The 25,168-nt window shown below is 45.5% G+C and overlaps 1 protein-coding gene across 3 annotated transcripts in view; it reads right to left on the bottom strand.

Annotated features, from left to right (window-relative positions):
* Nucleotides 1-25,168, bottom strand: part of MED13L (mediator complex subunit 13L) — a 379,146-nt gene that overhangs the window by 15,754 nt on the left and 338,224 nt on the right. For all 3 annotated transcript variants that reach the window (XM_075898186.1, XM_075898187.1, XM_075898189.1), the window contains 3 exons: nucleotides 17,841-17,999; nucleotides 13,130-13,306; nucleotides 2,016-2,170 (listed from right to left, as the gene is read on the bottom strand). In XM_075898186.1, coding sequence (XP_075754301.1) covers nucleotides 2,016-2,170; nucleotides 13,130-13,306; nucleotides 17,841-17,999 — 491 coding nt within the window. The remainder of the gene's footprint in view (nucleotides 1-2,015; nucleotides 2,171-13,129; nucleotides 13,307-17,840; nucleotides 18,000-25,168) is intronic.

The following is a 25,168-nucleotide window of genomic DNA, read 5'->3' as shown; positions in this document are numbered from 1 at the left end:
TGGACAAACTCGATTGTCATGCAAATCTGCTCCTGGGTTCGCATGTGGCCTTTGGCGGCCAGGCTGGCAGCTATCCTGCCATAGATGGCCGCGTTCCTCCATTTAGTGTGGAGTTTATGGACATTGGGGGCACCCCCCCCCAAACCTGAATAAGGTCCATGATCTCCACCCTGGACCAGGAAGGTGCCCATCTTCTCTGGGCCCTGGCAGGCTCCTGGGAGCTGGCAGACTGCTCCTGGGGAGTGGTGGAGGGCTGGCTGCCAGTGTCTTGCTGGCTCATGTTTTGGGGCCACTGGGTTGGGGCAGTGACTGCTGGCTCTGGGCTGGCAGGCTTGGAGCTGGCACAGACACTGTGGCAAGAGTCAACCCCTTTAAGGGCTCTGGGGAGGAGGGGGGGATCAGGAGTGTTCTTCGTTGAGGCTGGAGTGGCCACCAGGGCACCCTGGGAAGGCTGGAGGCCCCCTATTTCGATATAAGTGTCTACATAGAACTTATTTCAAAATAGCTATTTTAAATTTGGCATTATTCCTCGTGGAATGAGGTTTACAAATTTCAAAATAGGACCTCCGCTATTTCAAATTAATTTCAAAATAGTGATTTGGCTGTGTAGACGCTAGTAAAGTTATTTAGAAATAAAGGCTGTTATTTCAAAATAATTTTGATGTGTAGACATACCCTTAGTCTTTAAGGTGCCACAAGATATTTTGCTGTTTTTGCTAGTTATAAAATATATGTATATAGTGGATTACAAAGCAGCAACAAATTCATCCACATTATCTTAGATTTATTTATAGATAAAATAAAGTTCAATCTCTGATTTTTTTTTAGTAATTGTTGTTAAGCATATTCCTGTAAATTTCAGTTTCAACTTCAACACTTCCTTAATGAAAGCTTCCCTGCTGCCACATTATAAATGCAGTGCCGTCAGTTTCTGCATGATTGTCATGGAAAGGATGATGATGGGAATAAATAAAAGCAACATGAAATCTCTTACACAACTGAGAGAATGTGTATGTGTAAGATAGTCCTGCCAAATTTGCTTCAAAATTATGCTAAATTTTACTCAACAATTCTCTCTCAAATTAATAAAATTAGCATTTTAAATAACCATTGGTGCTGGAACCAGCTTCTCAAAACCACTTTAAACAGAATTAATTTAAAAAGAGCATACACTCAGGGCTAATTTTTTTTCCAGAGAGCACAAAATTTTGCATAAAACTCCAGCACCTGCTGAGCTGATGTTCCAAGACTTGGTTTTAGCATGAAAAAAAAAAAAGTCCACTTAAACACTAACTCCTTTTCTGGAAAATTATTTATGAAGACTTCAATGTAGGCCCATATCTAAAACCATTTTCTTAAATCCTACTCTTTGATACTAGAAGCTGGGACTTGTTTTCTCTTTACCACAGAGGGCAGGACAAGAAGCAATGGGTTCAAACTATGGCCTTGAAGATTTAGATTAAATCTTAGAAAAAACTTCCTCCCTGTAAGAACAATGGGCAATTGAACAGGTTGCTCAAGGAGGCTGTAAAAGATCCGTCTTTGGAGGTTTCCAAAGGGAGGCTGAACAGCCATGCCTTGGATGGTTTAGACACAGTAAATGCTCCATCTTGTGAGAGGGTTAGACTGGCTGACTCTTGTAATCCCTTCTAACCCTATGCACTGTGCAAAATCGTTGCAATCTTTGATTTTCATAAATACACAGATGGATATTCATTCAGAGATGCAGAATATGGTTCTAGAACTAGAAATAAAAGCTCCCATCCAAATCAAATTTGACAATAACGATTAGCTATCACTGACTTTGGAGTGGGTGATATAAATAAAGGTGTACCTAGAGCACCTTTCATCTTCTGGAATAGTATCAAGCTAGCATCTTCAATTTTACTGTTAACTTCAAGGCTTCTTCCTCTATTAACTTCTGTCTGCAGTTAGCTGGTTAAATTTTAGAACAGAAAAAGCTCTGTTGGAGAATTACTTAATGTGCATGTGTCTTGAACATTACAAATCCTTACCCTGCTATGCTGAAAGTGAGATCCCACACCAATCCCAGAAGGGGAGCCAGGAGAAGGAACTGGAGAAGAATTTGGAGAAGAGTGGAGATTCCCTGTGATTAATATTCCAATGTCATTGTCCATATCATCTGGGAATGGAAGGTCGAACATGTCATCTGAAAGAAAGAGAGGAAAAGGTAAGTCCCTTTTCGAACATGTGGTATAGTTAAAATAAATAAAGTCTTGTTCATTGATCTACTATACATTAGACACCAATTCCTTTTTCAGGATGCTCCTCCTGTCTTTGATCTGTATGTAAGGGGACTATTAGCCCCTTACTGGAACTCAGAGGGAGTTTTTGGTTGGCCAGCTCCCAATACCAAAAGGGGAAGGGTCCATGAGAAATCAGGGCTCTGAGACTGACAGGCCCCCAAGACAATAGAAAGCGGCCAACACTCCAGCTCAGCCTGACAGACAGGTTGGACAGGCCAATGAGGAAATTAGGAGACCAGGTCCCGTCCTCCGTGTGAGCTGGGATTTTCTGAGTCTCTCTGAGAAAAGGAGAGAGAGCTAAGAAGATCAGCAAGTAGAGCAAGCTGTGTTGAGAGACAGACCTACAGTGTCAGAGCCAGAGGCCCATTCAGCCCATAGAGTACAGACCCTGTGCTAAGAAGCAGACCTGTAGTGACCAGAGTGTCAAAGGTGTCAGAAAAGCAACACAAGGAGCTGGAGGCTGGTAAAGGAACAGAGACTGCAGCTGGGTGTGGTGAGCAGCTGTGACCAGCATAGTAGGGGAAGAGGCTCTGGGCAGGGAGACACCACCAGCCAAGAGGTCCTGCAGTCCAGACCTGGAGAGGGACTGTAACTCCAACTGGGAGAGGGGTCCTGCCACCTAGAGCCTGAAATTGCGTGGTCACTGCCAGAGCAAGCATGTCCAACCTGCAGCCCCCCTGCAACACAGCCAGGGCCTGAGAGAGAGCCCTGGGACCTATAAGGAACAGACTGTGAACTGTCCTTACACTCTGCAGACTGCTGTTTGTGATGTCCCCGTGTTACAGAGCAGGACTGTGTGTTCTCATTTAACTGTTCTCATTTTTCCTTATTCTTTTCTTTTTAACAGTTGCTGTTTAATAAATTGTATTTGCTTTGATCTGTATGTAATGATCACTGGGTCAAGAAAGCATGCAGTGTGAAGAGCGCACCCGTGAGTGTGGACACCCTACAAGGCCGGGGATTAAGCCCCAGAAAAAATGGGAGCGGAGACTCAGATCCTTTCGCTGGTCCATTTTACCGGGGTAGTATAGAAGCCAGGAAAGCTCCTCAAAATAGCGGGACCATTCCCCTGCTTACATGTACACTGAAAAGGCTGCAGAAGACAAGCAGTAAATCTTTTATTTTATCCCACTTAGTCAGCACTTTTAACAGAGATTTAAAGACAAAAATAAAGTTGACAGATTGGTTGACATCTCTGAAAATCTTGCTTTTTAGAAATGGCCATATACTGAACAAAAGATTTTTATGTCAAATAAGTTTGTTAGCAATCAAAATGAAAACAGTTTTTAGGTTAGCATGCATTAAATCTCGCAGCCGCTGGTCATGGATGCTATCAGCACCTTGTCAACAAAATATTTGAAATGCTTTAAAAAGTAAAATGTGTTTAAGCTTACCTTCAGTAGGTGCTGTACTTCAAGCTTTTAGCACTAGAGGCCAGTTTCTGAAGGTTTACTTACATCATCTTATGCTGTAAGTACAAGTTGAACTTCTCTAGTCCAGCGCTCTCTGGTCCAGAAACATCCATTGTCTGGCACAATTTTAGTTAGCCAGATGTTCACTTTTCATGGGTGTAGCCAAGTTTCCCATGGTCCCATAAAGTTTGTTTACAGCCACCAGTTCTGTGTCTCAGTGGTCTGTGCTGTGATTTAGCTCTAACTGACACCTAAATATCTTCTAATAGCCCAGTAAGAAGTGGAAGGCTGCTAGACAATGTTGATCTCCTGTGATCCGGAAAATTCTCTGGTTGTGAACCGGTCATGTCCCGAGGGTGCTGGACTAGAGAGGTTCAACATGTAATCTCACTGACATCAAGAAAACTGCTTAGAGAGTAGAGTACTACTGAATGTAAGGCTAGCAAAATCTGATCCACAGTGAAATATAAGTTTAGAAATTAAATTAATAATTACTTCAAAATATTGCTTACATTATTTTGCTTAGGCTCTATTTTTAATATTTAACTTACATTTGAAAACAAAGTGTGATGAATTTGCCATTTCATCTTCTGAAAACTAAATAATCAATTAGTATAATTTATTATTAGTTATTATTATCAGTGTGTATGAGAGTCCAATGGCAACCTGAAATATAGAATAATTTAGAACAGAGGTTCTCAAACTGTGGTTCAGAGAGCTAGGACCTTGAGTCTAACAGTTTCTACAGTCATCCATGGCTTTGATTTTTATTTTAAAGCAGGTGAAAATGTGGAGAAGCTTTTAGCTGACTTTTAGGCAAGATATAGGTTCTCCCTTTTGTACCCGGAGCAGATAGCCATACAAAGACAAATCAGAAGTCACTGTGATAGATCTTTCTAATTATTATCTCACCCCTTCACCTGCACCCCAAAAGCATGACTTAGTGCAACAGATAGTTAAAATATCTTAATATTTACATAACTCTGTTATTTATGAATTTGCTGTAGGTACCTAAAGGACAGTGGCAAAACAGCAAATTGAAGGAAGTGACCCATATAAAGAGGAGAGGAGGTGTTCCATGAAATATACTCCTAAGATGTGGTCCAAGCTTAGAGGAATTTAAAATTAGTTAGAAAAAACAGGTCAATTTTTTGTGAAAATTTATCTTTTTTTAATAAAAAAAATTTCAACCAGTTTTAGAGGGTTTGCACTGGCATACACAGCTTTTTACCTGCAAGTCAATTGTCTGAATAGGTTGTGCTCAGAAGCTGTTACCTTATGTTGGCTCAATGGCTTAAATGAAATTTAAGTGATGGTGTCAGTCCAGTTCCTAGCATGTGACATCACACAACCACCATAAATTGCAACTTTTCCTGTCAATCTCACTGCATTAGTTAAAGTTTGAATGCAAGAATTTGGTCAGGGCAATGTACATCTCTCTACAGATTTGCAAACCGAAGTGTAATCTTCCAGTTTGTACTTGAACACCCAACAGGTATTGTATTTAGTTGGGACGTGCATGTCTCCCAAACATGAGCTATAAGAAACCATCACTGACCAGGACCGATTCTTGGCAGTGTTTGAATCCATGAGTTTATTCTTGCTAATTAACACTTGTGAGGAAGAATGGGGTATGGGAGCATTGGAAATAAAATAAAAGTAAAACAGACATTTTAAATCAAGACAAAAATAAAAGTAGAGCTACACTTAAAACAACACAAAGAAGCTATTCGTAGAGCAATCTAGAAGTGGGGACTACAAACACTCTAAGACCAAGGCAGTTGAGGGTAGTTTGTTCACATTGCTCTCTATACCTCTGTTCCCAGAACAAAGATGGCTAAGAGTATGTGTGTGGACCAAAGAACATTATCACATTTGGAAAACTGTTACTAAAGTTACTCTTACTAATTTTTGGGATTGCCTTGTCAACCTGCATGTGGCATTGTCAAGTCAGGGCACCTATAAGGACAGAAAAAGTTGCTGATTGATGAGCCATATTAAGGGTATTCTCTGGAGCACATAGTTGAGTGCCAAACCTGACAAGCCACGTTTGCTTTCTCTGTAGAATCATCTGTGAATTATGAATTCTAAATTGTTTTTGCTGACAGTCCTATTACAAATGTCAGTCTGTCTCATTTCAAATAATATATGCTCATTGTTTGTTAAATTCAATTGAACCTGTGTTCATTTGCTCTTTCTACCTTTAAAGAGAAGTGCTAATGATACTTAAATGGTTAGAGCCATGGTGTCCAACCAATTCTGAAGAATTAGCCACTATAGTTCCTACTGCTATAGCAAACTAGCCACACTCACACGAGCCAAATAGCCACATGTAGCTAGTGGTTAGTATGTTGGACACCACGGTTTTAGAGAGACTGAAACATTAGTTTTGCGTGCTGTTCTCAAAACAGGATTGACTTATTTTAATTCTTTTTGTTTATGTTAATATATGGAAAGTGACTAAAACATACATTCTCATTGCTCAGTCATCTGAAACACAAGTTATGAGGCCCAGACTTGTTCAGATGATGGAAAGTTGCCAGATTATAACACAGAGCAAAATGTTACTTTCAACATCTTGTATATTTTCACAACATTTTTCTTACTCAGATTTTGCAAGGGCAGAGATATTGACAAATATGATGATGATTATTACTTGCTTAAAACTTCCACAAAAACTCTGATTTTGGAGGATGGGAGGGAAGGAAGAACAGCGGAAGTCAAAATAAAGATTAATTAGAAGAACAGCTAGTTTTGTTTTAAAGCACAGCGTTAATAGCACACATTTCTAAATAGTTTAAGTTTGTTTTATATAATTAATAGCAGGAATGTAACTCGCTAAACTCCATTTCTAAACTTGTCACAGCTGAATACACTGACTTCATTTGATTTGAATGTAAGGGATATAACTGCAAACGGGAGACTTTTTGTCTTGAACTACTTACAGTAATTTCAAGCTGGCTGCTAAGTGTGTTTAAAACTACATGGGCTAGTTGTTTTCCTTTAGCTTCTGAAGAGAGCAATGGATGGCAAAAGCAGTGAATTAACCTACTCTATTAACTTCATTTCTACAACCTAGTGCACAAAACAGAGCTAATGTCATGCTCGGTTTAGCCTCCAAAGCACAAATGAGATGGCTAATAGTTTAGGAGGCAGTTTAATTATTAAACACAGAACAGAGTTAAGAAAATTAAATTTAACACCATTTTGGAAAATGCAAGCCCTTGTACATGATTCCAATTAACATCTGAAGCACTAAAGTCCAGGTTAATGCAAGTTAAATATTTGTATGTAATGCATTCAGTCAGGATTTTAGGGCCTGGAAGGGACAGCTGCATATATATTAAGATTAGCTTTCCCTTTGTGAGGCCCACTGAAATTCTAGGAGGAGCAGATCAAAGACTCTTTCATTAAAAATAGATTTTGTCCCTATTCCATGCAGCAACTTTTCTTTTAATAAATTATTTCATTTTGTATTATTGTAACTACCACTTTAAATTGATCCTTTGCAAAATAAGAAAAAACATATTTGATAAAAGTATTAAACAACAGCAAACCTACTGACTATTTTTACCTCCTGAAGTAGCATCAACAAGATTGTATTTTTTTTAAACAAGCTCATACATGCAACTTTGTATACATGTCTGTTGCTTAAAATAACTATCTCCCAATTCAAAAAATGCCCAAATCAATTCAATAGATACATGCAACTAACATATGTACCTATATGTGCTTAGTCATAATTAAAGGGATGTAAAAGGTTAACCAGTAAACCAGTTACCTGGTAAGCATGTACTTTAGGGTATGTCTACACTACAGAGTTAGTTCGAACTAACTTAGTTCGAATTAGTTAATTCGAACTAAGCTAATTCGAACTAACGTGTCTAGAACTAAAAACTAGTTCGAATTAGCATTTTGCTAATTCGAACTAGCATGTCCACATTGAGTGGACCCTGAACAGGGCTTAAGGATGGCCGGAAGCAGTGCCGGCAGGGCATCAGAGGAGGACTTAGAGCGTGGAGATGCTGTCTCAGGCTAGCCGAGGGCTGCGCTTAAAGGGACCCGACCCCCACCCCGGACAGACAGTTCTCAGGGGTGCCCCGCTTGAAAACCAGTCCTGGCTTGGAGTGCCCGGAGTGCACACACTGGGCACATCACAGCACTTGGCCATCAGCCCGGCTGCACTTGCCGCAGGCTGCCATCTGGGGAGAGGGGGCAATTGGGGGGCTGCAGGAGAGCTTCCACCCCCAGAAGCCCGCAGAGCCAGCCCAGTCCTCCCCATCGGGGGCTCGAACCCATTCCTCCCTCACCTCCTTCCACTTACCCTTCCCTAGCCCCCCTTCTTATTGATGTACAAAATAAAGATAACGTTTCTTCCAACATTGACTCTGTCTTTATTGAACAAAACTGGGGGAGACTGGGAAAAGGAGGTGAGAGAGGGGAAGAGAAAGGCTGGGAGAGGGGAGGGCAACTAACATGATCAGGGGTTGGGAACAGATCCCAGATGAAGAGAGGCTACAGAGCCTGGGACTGTTCAGCTTAGAAAAGAGGAGATGGAGCGGGGACAGGATAGAGGTCTCTAAAAGCAGGGGTTGGGTGGAGAGGGTGCATTCATAAAAGTTCTTCATGAGTTCCCATAAAGAAGGACTAGAGGACACCAAAGGAAAGGAATGGGTAGCAGGCTTGAAACTAGTAAGAGAAAGTTGTTGTTCCCAAAACAAATAGTTAACCTGTGGAACTCCTTGCTGCAGGAGGCTGTGAAGGATACAACTAGAACAGAGTTTAAAGGGAAGTGAGATCAAGTCATGGAGGTTGGGTCCATGGAGTAGTCTTAGCCAGGGGGTAGGAGTGGTGTCCCTGCCCAAAGTTTGTGGAAGGCTGGAGAGGAATGGCACTAGACAAATGGCTTGGTCACTGTCTTCGGTCCATCCCCTCCAGGATCCCTAGGGTTGGCCACTGTCGGCAGACAGGCTACTGGGCTAGATGGACCTTTGGTCTGACCCAGTATGGCCATTGTAAGCTCAGGGCTCAGGGTCGGGGGTCTCAGTGGACCCTCTTGATTTTCATGCACACCTGCTCCTGGGTGGCCAGGCTGGCAGCTCTCCTGCCCTAGGCGGCCACTTTCCTGTGCCTAGTGCGGAGATCGTGGACGAGGTCCACAATGTCCGCACTAGCCCAGGAAGGTGCCCACCTCTTGCGGTCCCGAGCAAGCTCCCGGGAGCCGCCAGCCTGGTCCCGGGAAGAGGGGGTGGGCTGGGGGGCATCGGGTGGGTGGCTCTGTGCCGTGCCAGGTGCAGGGTCTGCTGGTTGGGTGCTGGCAGGCTTACACCTGGCACGGGCACCGTAGCCAGCCCATGCCCCTTTAAGGGGTCCGGGGCCGGGAGGGGGGCAATAGAGTTTCCCTGGTGTTGGCCAGAGTGGCCACCAGGGAAACCTGGGGAGGGCTAGCCTCCCACTAGTTCGAATTAAGGGGCTACACACCCCTTAATTCGAACTAGTAAATTCGAACTAGGCTTAATCCTCGTAAAATGAGGTTTTCCTAGTTCGAACTAAGCGCTCCGCTAGTTCGATTTAAATTCGAACTAGCGGAGCGCTAGTGTAGCGCCTATGAATGTTAATTCGAACTAACATCCGTTAGTTCGAACTAACATTGTAGTGTAGACATACCCTTACTGACATGCTTATCTGGGTAACTGGTCACCTGCAGGGGGGCTGCTCCAGTCAGGTCTGACTGGGCTGGAGCAGTCCTACCTCCCATCGGAGGATCATGGTAACCAGTTAAACATTCCATTTAAATACTTAATTTTTTAACCTGGATTTTACATTCCTAGTCACAATAGGAAAGAATAACACATGAAGCTGATTCAAACCTATCTTGTGTCTTCTTTCATTCTCATGAACCGAACATTCTACTGGTAGATTTGCTACATTCAGACTAATTTATAAAGCATGCTGTTTATGCAGGTCACTAACTTTCAAAGAAAGTTAGCAGAGGATGTGATAGTTGATTAGGAGAATTAAAAGGTTGGTTGGAATCCCTAGGACTACATTCATAGAATCATAAAATATTGGAAGGGATTTTGAAAGGTCATCAAGTACAGTTCCCTGCCCTCATGGCAGGACCAAGCACTATCTAGATCAACTCTGACAGATGTCTGTCTAATCTGATCTTAAATATCTCCAGTGATGGAGATTCCACAACCTCTCTAGGCAATTTATTCCAGTGTTTAACCACTCTGACAGGAAGTTTTCCCAAGTGTCCAACCTAAATCTCCCTTACTGCTGTTTAAGCCCACTGTTTTTTGTCCTATCAGAAGACAAGGAGAACAATTTTTCTCCCTCTTCCTTGTAACACCCTTTTAGATAACTGAAAACCACGGTCATGTCTCCTCTCAGTCTTCTCTTTTCTAAACTAAACAAGCCCAATTCTTTAAGTCTTCCCTCAGAGCTCATGTTTTCTAGACCTTTAATCATTTTTGTTGCTCTTCTCTGGACCCTCTCCAGTTTCTCCACATCTTTCTTGAAACTTGGTTTCCAGAAGTGGACACAATATTCCAACTGAGGCCTAATCAGCACAGAGTAGAACCGAAGAATTACTTTCTCACAATACTTCTGTTAGTGCATCTGAGAATCATGTTTATTTTTTTTGCAACAGTGTTACACTGTTGACTCATATTTAGCTTGTGACTCCCAGATTCCTTTGTTCAGTACTCCTTTCTAGATAGTCATTTCCCATTTTGCATCTGTCCTTATTTAATTTCATCCTATTGACTTCAGACCATTTCTACAGTGTGTCCAGATCATTTTGAATTATGATCCTACACTCCAAAGCACTTGCTACCCTTTCCAGCTTGGTATCATCTACAAACATTATAAGAGTACTCTCTATGCTAATACCTAAATTGTTGATGAAAATATTGAACAGAAATGGTCCCAAAACTGACCCCTGCAGAACCCCACTTCCTTCTAGCATGGCTGTGAACCATTAATAACTATTCTCTGAGAATGGTTATCCAGCCAGTTACATACCCACCTTATAATAGCCCTATCTAGGTTGTATTTCCCTAGATTATAGATAGAAGAACCTATCACAATAAAATCTGTTTGCAACTGACACAGCAAAATGCTCAATGCACTACATGTCTGGACAAATGAAAGTGTTCAACTATATTAAAAAGTTGCTAATAAAGCTCAACTAATACCCACAAGTTTCGTTCTGGGGCTTCTTTTGTACAATAGACATATTAAGTCAAACTCTGTGGACATTTTCTAGCATTCATTGAGAATTATGTTTGAGCCATACCAAGTTCTCCCAGTCAGCAGCTTATGAAACATTTGACTACACTGAAAAAAAGGATGGGATATTTTAAAAATGACAACTGGGTAATAAAGACTATGGGGACATAGGCACACAAACAGAATCCATTTAATTTCAACAATTTCAGTTAAAAATATACAACTGTTAGAAACCTGGGAAAGCAGGAGCACCCTTGCCATTCCTCTAGGGATGTTAAATTGCAGGTAATCAGCTAAATGAGTAGTTGATGGAATTTCCGTTGACTACTCAATTAGGTGATAATGGGAGAAACTGCAGAGCCACAGCAGGAGTGGCTACTAGACCAGGAGCTAATCCTGCTGCAGCCCTGCCTTTTAAATGTATTAAGAGCTGCCAGTAGAGTAGCAAGGCACAGGATGCAAGTTGTCGGGCTCCTAATACAGTTAAAAAGCAGATGCACAATGAGCGGGGGATTGGAGTGAGCTAGGAATCAGTTGTCCAAGCTCACTCCTGGTTGCCCCCACGGTATGTCTGCTTTATAAATGTATTAAGAGCTGCCAGGCTCATACTACATTTAAAAATAAGAAGCACAGTAGACAGGAGCAAACCAGGAATCAGTTGTCCCAGCTTGTGTCTGGTCCATCTCTGCCTTCTCTGCCCCCCCGAAGACAATGCTGGGGGAACTAGCTTTTAAGCCGGCTCCCCCCCAGCACTGAATCCTGCTCCCCTGCCTTGCTGCATCTCTCTGATGGAGGCAGCAAGGGGGGGGAGAGCAACCAGTTGTGTCGCTAATCAACTACCCGATAAGCACATGCCCCGCCATACAGGATTCCTAGGGAGGGCGCTCCAAACACCACTCAGAATGGGAAGGCATGCATGGATTGTACATCTCTGCATAAGAGGTGGAAGCACAAGTTGCCCCTCCAATTGCTGGGCTAGACAACACAGCTTGGTTTGCCTGCCTAGGCAAAGTGAAATACGGGTGACAGATGTACTCCCAGCCATTAGAGAGACAGAGAAAACAGACTGCTATACAGCCACGCAGATTAAAAGGAACGTTGGCTGACATCACTGTTCCCTCTTTTTTAATGTCCAAATGCAGAATTGATTGTGTTATGTGCATTAATATGGAGATGGTGTGCGACGCCTCCGTTTTGGTGCACATAACAAAATTAATTCTGCACATGGACGATCTGTGGTGGGACTGGGGTTGAGGGGTTTGGAGTGAAATGAAATGAGTGGAGATGCCTATTTCCTAGAACTGGAAGGTCATCGAGTCCAGTCCCCTGCCTTCACAGCAGGACAAAGTACCATCCCTGACAGATTTTGCCCCAGCTCCCTAAATGGCCTCCTCAAGGATTAAACTCACAACCCTGGGTTTAGCAGGCCAATGTTCCAACCACTGAGCTATCCCTCCCTCCCAGATTAAGTGGGGGTGGAGGCTCTGGGATGGGATTGAGGATGAGGGGTTTGGTGTACAGGAGGGGGCTCAGGTCTGGGGCAGGGGGCTGGAGAGCAGGGGTAAAGGCCGTGGCTGGGGGACCTGGTCTGGGGCTGGAGTTTTGGGTTCAGGCTTCTTTGGGAAAAAGCGCTCCCACCCATCTTCTCACTGAAGAAGCTTTGGGCCAGGTGAGAGGGGCCCATCTGCCAGGTGTGGCAGCTCCAATGAGGCTGGGTTGGGTTGTGGGAGGGGTGCCTCTCTCCCAGCTATGGCGGGTCTGTGCTGCTTGGGATGGTGAGGGAAGAATGTTGAGAAGGCACCTGTCTTCCAGTCATGATAGCTCCGAGCTGAGGCTGGAGATGCCTTTCCCCAGGCTGCAGCAGCTCCCTCCTATGAATATCACATGTCAATGGCAACAAAATAAATATCCTTAAATCAACTATAATAAGTTTTTAAGAGGCATTTTTCTGATTTTACCTAGCTCCACATTTCAGTTATCAGTGGTGGAAATATTTTTGTCAGTGCGCGCGCATACCATTAAATTATGTTTGACTGACCTCTAACGATAAAAACTGAACTTTGACAAAAACTATTTGTAATCTGAGAGGGGGGAATCAGGCCCTCTGGAGTTTTGGTGCTTTTTGGAACAAGCCTGCTCTAGAATAGTATCATTCATAAGTCAAGGAGCAGACTGGGATATTTACCCATCTCACCAATTCGAGAGTTAACTTACCATTGTTGGGGCTAAATCCATCCTCATTGGGATAATTTGCTGGAGCTACCTGGATGGTTGCAGATGTTGGAAATACCAGGATGTGTGTACAAGAGGCATCCTGAGGGGTGTTCAGTTGAGATGACTGAAGGTTCAGTGCAGTACTGCGGCCAAACACAGATCCCATAGTGACAGCATCTTTCAGGACAGAAACAGAGATAGAATCATGAATCCTCAGTCTTGCATATATCAGTAATATCTTCAACCTACATACTGCGTGTTTGTTTTAAGTCCAATGATATTACTAGACATCTAATTTAGAATGAAACTACTCATGTTACTTCTTACTCCATTTCATACTTAAAAGCAGCACAAAACTGACAGAAGAGAAAGGAAAAGTTTAAAATCTGTCTCCAAAAGCAACTCTCACCAGTTTCCCCCCCCAAAATCAGATTTTATAGCAAAAAAGTTGCAAAAAATACTTGTGAATTTTTGTTCATTGAAAAGTGGAAGTATTATTTATAATCCATAATCATAAACAAAATCTGTCCTAACCTAAGAAATGAACAGTGATTAAACAATCCCCAAACTCACAAAAAAATTATAAAATGTAGCATTCCCTAACATGCAGAGGGCATATAAATTAAAACACAAAAAGAGCCAACAAAAATTTCAAATAAAAGAAATACAATAAATGAGAAACAGAGGAGGAGGAGAGAAAATATTTGTAAAATTAAGCAATCCAGAAAGTCTTCAAGTCAGAAAATTGTTCCATGATATACTTAACAGCATCTCTAGGTTGTCATAGTAACTTCCACTGCCTACTTTAATTTGGCTCTCTTGTGGATTTCTGTACATAACAGGGCCCCTTCAAGAACTAATAGATATTATGGGGCTGTGATTTTAACCTCATTTTCATCATGAATCACAACTATAATCTCCACCTACAACATTCCATCCTCCCCATAAAAGAGAGACACACTTTTTGATCCTTCACACAGAAGAGCAATCCCACAGCAGTCCTCTTTACATCAGGCCCCATACAACAATGATATAATCAAGCCAAGAACACACACACAACAAAAGGATTACTTACCTCTCATAACATTGTACTTTGAGTTGTGTTGCTCATGTCCATCCCATGTAAGTGTGCACACAGCAGAGAGTTTTCCCTTGGCGGTACCTGTTAGGCTGGCAGGGAGCCCCCTGGAGTGGCACCTGCATATGCACATGTTTAATCTCATCCCAGTCTGCCACCCCATCAGTTCCATCTTGCTGGTGTACTCTGGAGAAGGGAAGGCGGATAGGCTTTGGGATGGACATGAGCAACACATCTCAAAGAATAGTTATGAGAGGTAAGTAACCATGTTTTTCTTCTTCAAGTGACTGCTCATGTAGGTTGACTCCAAAGCTAACCCCATGGAGGTGGCGTTGGAGGCTACAAAGAAATGGACTGCAACACTCCCCCGCCCACCGCCATGTCATCTCTGGCCTGCTGCGCTATGGCGTAGTGACTTGCAAAATATGCCCTGACAGCCAGGTGGCTGCTCTGCAGATTTCAATGATGGACATCTGAGCCACTAAGGTGGCGGACAAAGCTTGCGCCCTAGTGAAGTGAACTGTAATAGAAGGAGCAGGAACATGAGCCAGCTCGTAAGAAGTCCTGATGCAGAAAGTGATCCAGGATGAGAGCTGACATTGGCATGCCCTTCATCCTGTCAGCTATCGAAACAAATAACTGGTGGGGGAAGGAGACTTACAAAATAGTTTTGTTCTGTCCAAATAAAAAGCCAAGGCACATCTAAAGTCAAAGGTGTTTAGAGCCTGTTCTGTTCCTGACAGATGAGGTTTTGGTTAAAAAACATTAAAAAATACATCCTGATTGACATGGAAATGAGACACCACCTTAGGTAAAAATGCAGTGTGAAGGTGAAGCCTAACTTCATCCCTGAAGAAAACAGTATAAGGGATCTGCAGTTCTAAAACCCTCCTATCAGAAGTAATAATCACAAGAAACGACAACTTCCAGGAAAAGTGAAACATCAAGCTTGATGCTAACAGCTCAAAAGGGGGTGCCATCAATCTAATGAGCACCAGATTAAGATCCCGGGGAAGGGGGGGGGCAGGAGCTGTCACACCTGAGGATACACCCTATCCAACCCCTTAAGAAAGTGATGCACCATAGGGTTAGCAAAGAGAATCTTGCCCCAGACCTCTGAATGAAAAGCCAAGATAGTGGCTATGTATACTCTGACGGACTAAGAGGCGAGACCCTGGACTCTAAAATCCAAAAAGTAGTCTAAGATAGCAAGGACAGGGGCTTTCACGGGGGAGAAACCCTTCTCTCTGACCATGGCAGGAAGAGTTTCCATTTTGCTAGATAAGAGGCCCTAGCAGAGGGTTTGTGACTCCCCAGTAAAACCCTCTGAATGCACTCCGAACACTGGCTCTCCCAGGTGTTTAGCCATGAAGCTTCCATACCATGAGGTGCAGAGATCAGAGGTATGGGTGGCCAAGCCTGCCGAAATCTTGTGAGATCAGGTCCGGACATAGGGGGAGGGCTATGGGGTGCTCCACTGAGAGGCCAAGCAGTGGCGGGAACCAATGTGGATAAGGCCACACCAGTGTTGTTGGGATCAGGGAGACTTGGAACTCCCTGACCTCAAGTATCACTTTGTGAATCAGAGGGAACGGAGGGAAGACGTACAACAGAACTGGGGTTCAGGGAACTGGCAGGGCATCTCCCAGGAACCCAGGTTGTGGTTGAAGAGGTTAGCAGAAGCAGGGACACCTCCTGTTGCTACAAGTTGCAAACAGGTCCAGGTGGAGAAATCCCCACCTGCCGAAGATGTCCAATGCCACATCTGCTCTGAAGGACCATTTGTGCCCCTTGAAAGACATGATGAGATGGTCTGGCAGTGCATTCTGAGACCCAGGAAGGTAAGATGCCACTGGGAGGATAGCATGGGCAATGCAGAGCTCCCACAGGAGAAGCGCCTCCTAGCAAAGAGGATTGGAGCGAGTTCCACTCTGTTGGTTTATACAAAACATTGCTGCCATGCTGCCCGTGAAGATCGAAATGCACCTATTTTGAAGGTGTGGCAGGAAAACGTGGCAAGCGAGGCGAATAGCCCTCAACTCCCTGACATTGCTATACAGGGACAGTCTGCGGGAGACCACATACCTTGAGTCCGTAGATCCCCAAGGTGGACTTCCATCCCGTATCGATGGGGAAGAGCTGCTGAACAGCATCCTGGCACAAACCACTTCCTCCTCAGCCACCAGTCAAGGGACCTCATAATATCCATTGCCACCATATCCATGGGCTGGAACACTGGGTTATGAACCCACACTAGTCATAGCTGTGGAGCCGGAGCCTGGTATGCCGCATCACATACATGCACACTGCCCTGAAGTCTAGCAGTCTATACAACATTGGACAGTGGTAATGGGGGATAGGTGGAGTCTCAGAATGGCCTCCTTTATCACTAGAAAATGAGCTGCTGGCAAGGAGGCCATGGCTGTTGTAACGTCGAGGCAGGTTCCCACAAACTCTATCCTTTCAGTGGCAATTAGAGTGGACTTGGCGTTGTTCAGAATGAGACCTAACTGAAGGAAGGTTTCCCTGAGTAGGGATATGCAATCCATGACCTGGGAGTGAGCAGAACCCCTTATGAGCCAGTCCTCTAGATACAGGTACACCTGAACCCTTCTCTTGTGCAGAAAAGTGGCAACAACCTCCATGCATTTGGTGAACACCTTGAGGGTTATAGAGAGGCCAAAGGAGAGTGCTGTAAACTGATAATGATGTTGACTCTCCATAAATCGGAGGAAAGGCTTGTAAGAGTCCGCAACTGAGGTGTGGAAGTAAGCATCTTTGAGATCGAGAGCAATCTACCAGTCTCCCATGGCTAGAGAAGGGATGATAGATGCTAACGTCAGCATCTTGAAATTTTACCTCACTATGGAGGTGTTCAGGGCGCCGAGATCCAAGATGGGACAAAACCTGCCCTGGGCCTTTGGAACCAAAAAGGAGCAGAAGAATCCCCTGCCCCTGTGGTCCGTTGGGACCTCTTCTACAGCTCCAAGATCGAGAAGCTGTTGCATCCCTAAGAGATGCTTGTGAGAGAGGTCCTTGAAGAGGGATGGGGGAGTATTTCTGGAGGGCTGAGGTGCTCTAACAAGGTGCTAACTAGCCGTGGATACCACACATATCACATTTGCAAGCAAGCGAGATAGGAGCTCCAAGGACAGTCACAGGTGGTAAGAAAGAACTGAGGGGGTGACGGGCTGTCAGGGGATTATATGCATATGCAGGCACCACTCCAGGAGGCTTCCTGCCGGCCCGACAGATACTGCTAAGGGAAAACTCTTCATTAATCTGTGCACACAGGGTGCGCACACCTACATGGAATGGACATGAGCAATCACTTGAAGAAGAACCAGTCTTCCTCCAAGGCAGGTCTCTTCAAATAAAGCTGCCAGGAGAAGCCATCAACTTGGTAGGGTATAAAGAATTCTCCTTCCTGTAAGATAACTCTCCTAGCACTGCAACTCCAAGTACTACTGTAGTCCGCGGGGATGTCCCAAATTATACCTTTTACTCTTCCTTTTTCATTCATCTATCTCAGCGAGGCTCACCATTGTGGCCAGAAGCCACCTAGCTTGATGCACTTCCAATGTGTACTTTAGGCCAAGAAAATGTTTTAGTAACATGTATTTCTGTACTTACCTGGCATCACTACAAAGGATCCCTGGGGCTCTATAGCAACCAAGCAGGCACTAAGAATAGAAGGCGAGTCTGCTGTTGAGATCCCACACATGCGGCACACTTCCTTCAACTGTTTGCTGATTGTCTGCAGGGAACACTCCCCAAGGAGGATACTCCAGTCTGAAATACACATTTATTTTCAAGAGAATGTAACAAAACTCTGGAAATATCTCTGTAATGTTATTTCTGCCTTCTGTAACATGGTGGTGTTGATTGCAATGACACTTCGTGTTTCAATAGCCTCTTCCATCTGGGAATCTTAAACATTAATAAACTAAGTCTCAAAAACATCACTGTACATAGAAAAGTACAATCCTTACTTTACAGACTGAGATAAAGACATGGAGTAGTGAACCTGACCAAGTCATATCAAGTGATTCATTGTTAAAGTTGGGATAAAGTCATGTTCTACTGTTTCTTCTACTTTAACAAGGGAAATATCTTTCCTTCTTTTATTAATGTAAAGCAGACCAGGAGAGCACTCTTTCCACTGAGATATGAACATGGAATGAAAAAGTACCGGGAAGTACATACTGTTTGTTAGAAGGCAAATACTGGTTTCTGGTTCATGAGGTGTTGCTTCACTCAGAATGTCTTCCAGTAACAGTTCTGGCAATATTAGTTTTTCATTGGATCTCTTATTCATGGTTTACATAGTCATTCAAGTCAAATACACTTAAAAATACACATTATTTCTGAGTGCTGATGGAACAGATGATGGTATTCCTTAACTGTTAGTGTGGGATACAAAAATCTTCCCTGAACTGTAATCTAAACCTCAGCTATTAACCTGCTCCGTAAGCACAAGACTTTGCTCCTATTTCAGAGAGCCGTGACCACATGCAGTCTATCACTGAGACACAACGTGGTTCACCCTAAAATCTCAATGTTGTAAAAGATGGCAATGTTCAAAAGAAATGTCCTTCTAACGTGAACCTGATTTATAATTACAAATGGGATCAGAGCTCTAGATCCGAATGACACTTTCTGAACAGACTGCAAAGGTAAATCATTCAAACAAGCAGACTCTCTTTTTCCTTTTAATTTTTAGCAATAGGACACTTAAGGCAGTGCATAACTGAGGGATTACTGTAAAAGGAAAATCTACAACACTTGGCCTTTGACCTCTTATGTCACAGTGCATCCAGAACATGCAAAAATCTCCCAGACATGCACAGCCTATCATGTTCTATTACTTTTATGTCACTTCAGCAGGCACATTCTTTACACAAGATCATCTTTCAATTGAATTGTTCCTTTTTCTTCAGAGGAAGTAGAAATATAATTGTTTTCATCTGACTAATATGTTACAAACTCGAGTGCTTGAAACCTGAGTGCTTGGTCAATATGAATTCCACTTGCATGACACCAGAAAATGCCACAGAGCTACAATTAAAAAGAAAGAAAGAGCTGTGAATGCGAATATTTCTTCACCGATGGCTTTGAATAGGAGTACCCGATGTAAAACAAGTGGAAGAGGTTCTTCTCTGATAAAATAAAAGCAGTTCAAGTCTATGAGGTCAATCCTCTGACAACAGCCACCAGTAACCCCAAAGAAAGTAAACAGATTCACAGTGGACCCAAAGGAAGGGAGCTGCTGATTTTAAATTAAGTTCTCAATCTCTGTTATTCTTCTTCCTTTCCACTTCAATTGACAGCACTTCATTCTCTAACCAAGAGATAGATAAAAGAGAGTTACTCACCTGGTGCAGTAACGTCTGTTCTTCGAGATGTGTGTCCCCGTGGGTGCTCCACTCGAGGTGCTGGGCTCGTCCCGGCGCCGCAAACCGGAGGAATTTTCACTAGCAGTAGCCCCCCTACTGGACCGCGCATGCGCAAGTGCCCCTTTGCGCCTTTCATCTGAGCACGGTCCAGACTTGTCAGTTTCCTCCCAACCGGAAGCATCTGGAAGACATAAATAGAAGCTCCAAAGCAGGGAGGAGGGTGGGTCGTGGAGCACCCACGGGGACACACATCTCGAAGAACAGATGTTACTGCACCAGGTGAGTAACTCTCTTTTCTTCATCGAGTAGTGTCCCCGAGGGTGCTCCACTCGAGGTGAGTACACAGCAGTGGTCCAACGATACATGAGTGCTTTGGACCTATCGCCTTCAGGCTGTAGACAAGACAGCCTGGGCTACCCTCGAATCGGAGGTAAGTATGTTCGCAAGGGCATAGTGTTTAGTGAATGTGAGGATAGACGACCAGGTTGCCGCACAGCATATGTCCTGCAACGGTACTCCATGAAGATAGGCCACGGATGTTGCTATGTCCCGGATGGAATGAGCACGCAGACCGCTCGGACGAGATTTGTTGCACAATGCGTAACACTGTGTGATGCAAGCAACGACCAAACGGGAAATACGCTGTGCAGAAAGTAGTTTGCCCTTGGAGCATTCGGCTGTAGACAGGAAAAGCCGCTGAGACTTCATAAAGACCCGAGTTCTGTCAAGGTAAAAGGCCAGTGCTCGCCTGACATCTAGGATGTGTAGACGTGCATCTTCCAATGAGGAGTGAGGCTTTGGATGGAAAGTCGGTAGAATTATGGGCTCATTTATATGGAAAGCAGAGTTGACCTTTGGCAAAAACGCTGGTTGGACACGCAGTACTGCCGCGTGACTGAAGAATTGCGTATACGGCGGGTCGGCGGAAAGAGCTGCTAATTCGCTTACGCAACGCGCCGACGTGATGGCAAGGAGAAACACCGTTTTCATCGTGAGCATCTGTAGACCGCACGTTGCAAGCGGCTCAAAGGGCGAGCGAGTCAGAGTGTCCAATACTAGAGGCAAGTCCCAAGGCTCTGGTGGGATCCTGTGGGCTGGATACAGGTTGCCTAACCCCTTCAGAAATCTTTTGGTGATAGTGTGGGCGAACACTGAATAACTGTCAATGGGAAGACGGAAGGCTGAAATCACCGCTAGATGTACTCTTAGGGAAGAAATAGTTAATCCCGTCATCTTTAGATGCATCACATAATCTAGTATCTGCTGTATAGACGATGAGTGAGGGTCAAGATCCCTTGCCAAGCACCACGAATGGAAACGGCGCCATTTATAGAGATAGGATTTTCATGTTGTACTGCGCCCACTGTTAATCAACACTCGTCTCACTTCTTGGGAACAGGAGAGTTCAGAAGCTTGAAGCCAGCTAGGAGCCATGCCGTGAGGTGCATGCGGTCGATAGCTGGGTGAAGCATCGTGCCGTGTTTCTGAGATAGCAAGTTGGGCAGTTCCAGTAGTCGTCATGGGTAGGCCACTGACATTCTCGAGAGCTGTGTTAGCACCTTTCTGGCCCAGGCAGATCTGGGTATCAGAATCACTGTTGCGCCGCCCAGTGCTATCTTCTCCAGAACCCTCAGAATGAGTGGAAGAGGAGGAAAGGCGTATAGCAATCGGTGACGATCCCAGTCCAGGAGGAAGGCATCCCCGAGAGAGTCCATGCCGATGCCTGCTCGTGAGCAATACTGAGGACATTTCCTGTTGTGTCGAGTGGCGAACAAGTCCACCTTGGGAAAACCCCATTGCAAGAAGATGTCGCGGAGCACCTCGGGATGCAATTCCCACTCATGCTGTGAGAGGAAGTGCCTGCTCAGAGTATTGGCGATTACATTGTCCTTGCCAGGAAGGTATGCTGCAGTTATGGTGTTACCTTGTTGAATAGCCCAATTCCAGAGGTGCACAGCCTCCGCACATAGGGAGCGGGAACACGACCCCCCCTGCTTGTTGATGTAATATACCGTGCATATGTTGTCGGTGAGAATCTGTATGGAGTGACCTCGGATGATGGGCAGGAAGTGCTTGCAGGCCTTGAAGACTGCTCTTAGCTCGAGAAAATTTATATGCTCGATTCCTGGGGTGTCCAGAGACCCTGCGCATGGTGTTCCTAAAGGTGGGCACCCCAGCCGAGCAGAGAGGCATCTGTAGTGATCTGTAGAGATGGTTTTCGGGCATGAAAGGGGACCCCCGTTAGCATGTTGTTGGGGCTGTCCCACCATGTCAGGGAAGTCCGCACCTGGCTGGGCAGAGAAACCACCCTGTTCGTACTGCGCACTCGGGGCGTGTACACGGTGAACAGCCAATGCTGAAGACTGCGCATATGGAGTCTGGCACGCGGAACCACATATGTGGTGGCTGCCATGTGTCCCAATAGCTGCAGGCAGGTAAGTATTCGGGACTTTGGAGAAATTGATATTGATTTTACCAGGTCCTGTATGAGTTGGAACCTCTTTACCGGCAAGTATGCCCTCGCGGTTAGGGAGTCGAGTCTTGCTCCGATAAACTCCAGGTCACGAGTAGGTGTTAGGAAGGACTTCTCGAGATTGATTATGAGTACGAGGGCTGTGAACAGAGCGGTAGTTATAGACATTGCCCTCGTAGCCTCATCGAGTGTGAAAGCCTTCAGCAGGCAATCGTCCAGGTATGGAAAGATTGTAATATCGAGGCGTCGCAGGTAGGCCACCACTACCGCCAGGGTCTTGCAGAAAACCCGTGGGGCCGTCGATAGTCCGAAAGGCAGTATGCGATATTGATAGCGGTCGGACCCCACTGTGAACCGAAGGAATCTTCTGTGCGCTGGGTGTATCGTTATATGAAAGTAGGCGTCCTGAAGATCGAAAGACGCGAACCAATCCCCTTTGTCGAGAGCCGGAATGATCGATGATAGCGTGACCATCTTGAATTTCTGCCTTCTCAGATGACGGTTGAGCCGACGTAGGTCCAGGATAGGCCTCCAACCCCCTGATTTTTTCTGAGTGAGGAAACAGCGAGAGTAGAATCCTCTCCCCAAGAAGGGTGTCGGCACCCTTTCCACTGCCCCTAATACGAGAAGGCGCGACACCTATTGATGTAGAAGAGTTTCGTGAGAGGGGTCCCTGAAAAGGGACGGGGCAGGGGGGGAGGGAAGGGGAAGAGAGGTGAAGGGAATGACATATCCTGAAGTGATTACGTCGTGAACCCACCAGTCGGTGGATATGAGAGCCCAATGGTGCTGATAAGGCCTGAGACGATGATGGAATATGCCTTTTGTGATGTCTGGAGTCTCTGTTAACGGGGTGGTCCGAAGTCCCTCGATCAACCCATCAAACCTGCTGTCGGCCCTGCTGCTGGACAGACATCTTGTTAGGTTGCTGGCGACACTTCTGGGGCCATTGTCTTGGCCTCTGTTGCTCGTATGGCCTGGTGCACGGCGTCGCATACGAGAATGGTCTTTGCCTATTGTAGGGTATATATTTCCTACGTTTGTAGGGGGGGGGTGTACATCCCTAGCGTTCTTAAGGTTGTCCGTGTATCCTTGCCCGAGTGGAAAACCTGATCTGTTGACTTGCGATCAAAGGGCAAATCCTCCACCTTGGCCTGCAACTCCTTTGGGACAGCGGCCTGGTGTAACCAAAATGCCCGACACATGACTATGGCCGAAGCTGTGGATCTAGCAGCTGCATCCGCCGTGTCAAGGGCGATCTGCAAGGCTGTTCGGGCAACCGTATAGCCCTCTTGTATCACCGCCTTGAGAATCTGACGTTTGGAATCCAGCAAGTGCTCAAATAGAGGGACCAGTTTCGAATAATTGTCGAAATCGTGGTTTGCTAGCTGTGCCGCGAAGTTACATATCCTCAGAGCAGAAGTGGAGGAGGAATATACTTTCCTGCCCAAGATATCCAGTCGTTTGGCCTCCTTGTCGTTTGAGGAATTCTTGGTCTGAGACGTTCTTGTTCTCTGCTGTGCAGCATCCACAACAAGGGAGTTAGGCTGAGGATGTGTAAACAGAAACTCCATATCCTTCTGAGTTATGAAGTACTTCTTGTCCAACCGCTTATTAGTTGGTAGCAATGTGGCCGGCGTCTGCCTGATGTCGTTGGCGACCTCCACTATAGCGTCATCAAAGGGAAAAGCGAGCTTTGACTTCTGGGAAGGTTGTAGATTCTTAAGCAACCGATGTTCTTTCTGTTGCACATCCGCGGTCTGAATGTCCTGGGATTGTGCAACCCTCTTGAAGAGCTCCTGGAACTGCTTGTGGTCCTCTGTAGGAGACAAATCCGCAGGGATAACTGTGTCATCCGGCGAGGATGAGGAACGCTGCGCCGGGGAATCAGGGCTCTGCTGTCCCTGAAGAGGAGTGTGGTCCTGCTTATCCCCCTGATATTGTGAATCCAAATCCAAATCCCCAGCTGAGGATGGTGGGACAACATAAGGGGTAGACTCGTCCAGACCATGTGGAGATTCATGCCGAGAAGATTGTGGTGACCACGATCGCGAATATCTTCTGCGGTGGGATGAATGAGAAGAGCACTCGTGATAACATCGGTCATCCCTCCGGCTGTGGCAGGGAGAACGGCTGTATCTTCTCACCATGTCATACCGACGAGGGCACTGTGTACGTCTTGGGGACCTTGGTGAAAGGGATCTCCTACAGTAGCATGAAGGAGACCGCGAGTAGTGGCTCCGATAGTACCGACTTGGCGGTGAATGACGAGGTGACCTATAGTAGGGTTCCCTAGAGGCTGTGTAACGGTGAACACGACGACGGCAATCAGCATGGGACGAGGCAGGTGAATCAGGTCCAGGAGAGAAGGTGACACTGTCCGGTGTCAGTGATGGTGTCCGGACTCTTGCAGATTTTTGCTGCGCTTTAGTTGGCCCCAAGGAATTGAAGGCAGGCTGAGGAGGTGCTTGTGGCTGAACAGTAGGCAGCAAAGAAGCCTGTGTCACTTGATCTTCGGCAGAGTGAAAGCTCGGTGCCGCTGGATCAGCCGCGGATGACGTGAGAGCTGAGGGCTGGGCTGGCAGAGACTCCTGATGCGGTGTCACATCCGGTGCCGATGCACCTGGCACCGAGGAGCACAGAATGGCACTCAGAGAAGGAGCTGTAGGTGCCGACACAGCTGGTTCTAGCCGCGCATGCGCAGAAACTCCCGGTGCCGGGGCTTCTCTTGCCGGCTCTGCGAAAGCCATTGAAGCCGCTGCCGGCACCGACTCCGCCCGCAAACCCTTTGTGGGTGCCGAAGCGGAGCTCTTGTGGCGGGATCCCATTGGGGCAGAGGAGCTACGGCCCTTGCCCGACTTGTCTGCGGGGAGTCTCAGCGCACAGCCAGAGCTCCCCGGTTTGTCCGAACTGCCGCCCGGCGTCCTATGGGTCCTGCTGGAGATCTCTTGCCCAGCGTGATCTTTGGGTGCCGAGCAGGGCTCGGAGACTTCTGGAGCTTGTAAGGCCTTATTAAATAAAAGGACCCTCAGCCTCAGCTCCCGATCTCTTCTGGCGCGAGCTGTCAGCTTCGCGCAATGGCTACACTTTGC

The sequence above is a fragment of the Pelodiscus sinensis genome, chromosome 15 (assembly GCF_049634645.1).
Source record: "Pelodiscus sinensis isolate JC-2024 chromosome 15, ASM4963464v1, whole genome shotgun sequence".
NCBI classification, from domain to species: Eukaryota; Metazoa; Chordata; order Testudines; family Trionychidae; genus Pelodiscus; species Pelodiscus sinensis.
The sequence above is the reverse complement of the archived record's forward strand: the minus strand, read 5'-3'. Positions and strand labels throughout refer to the sequence as shown.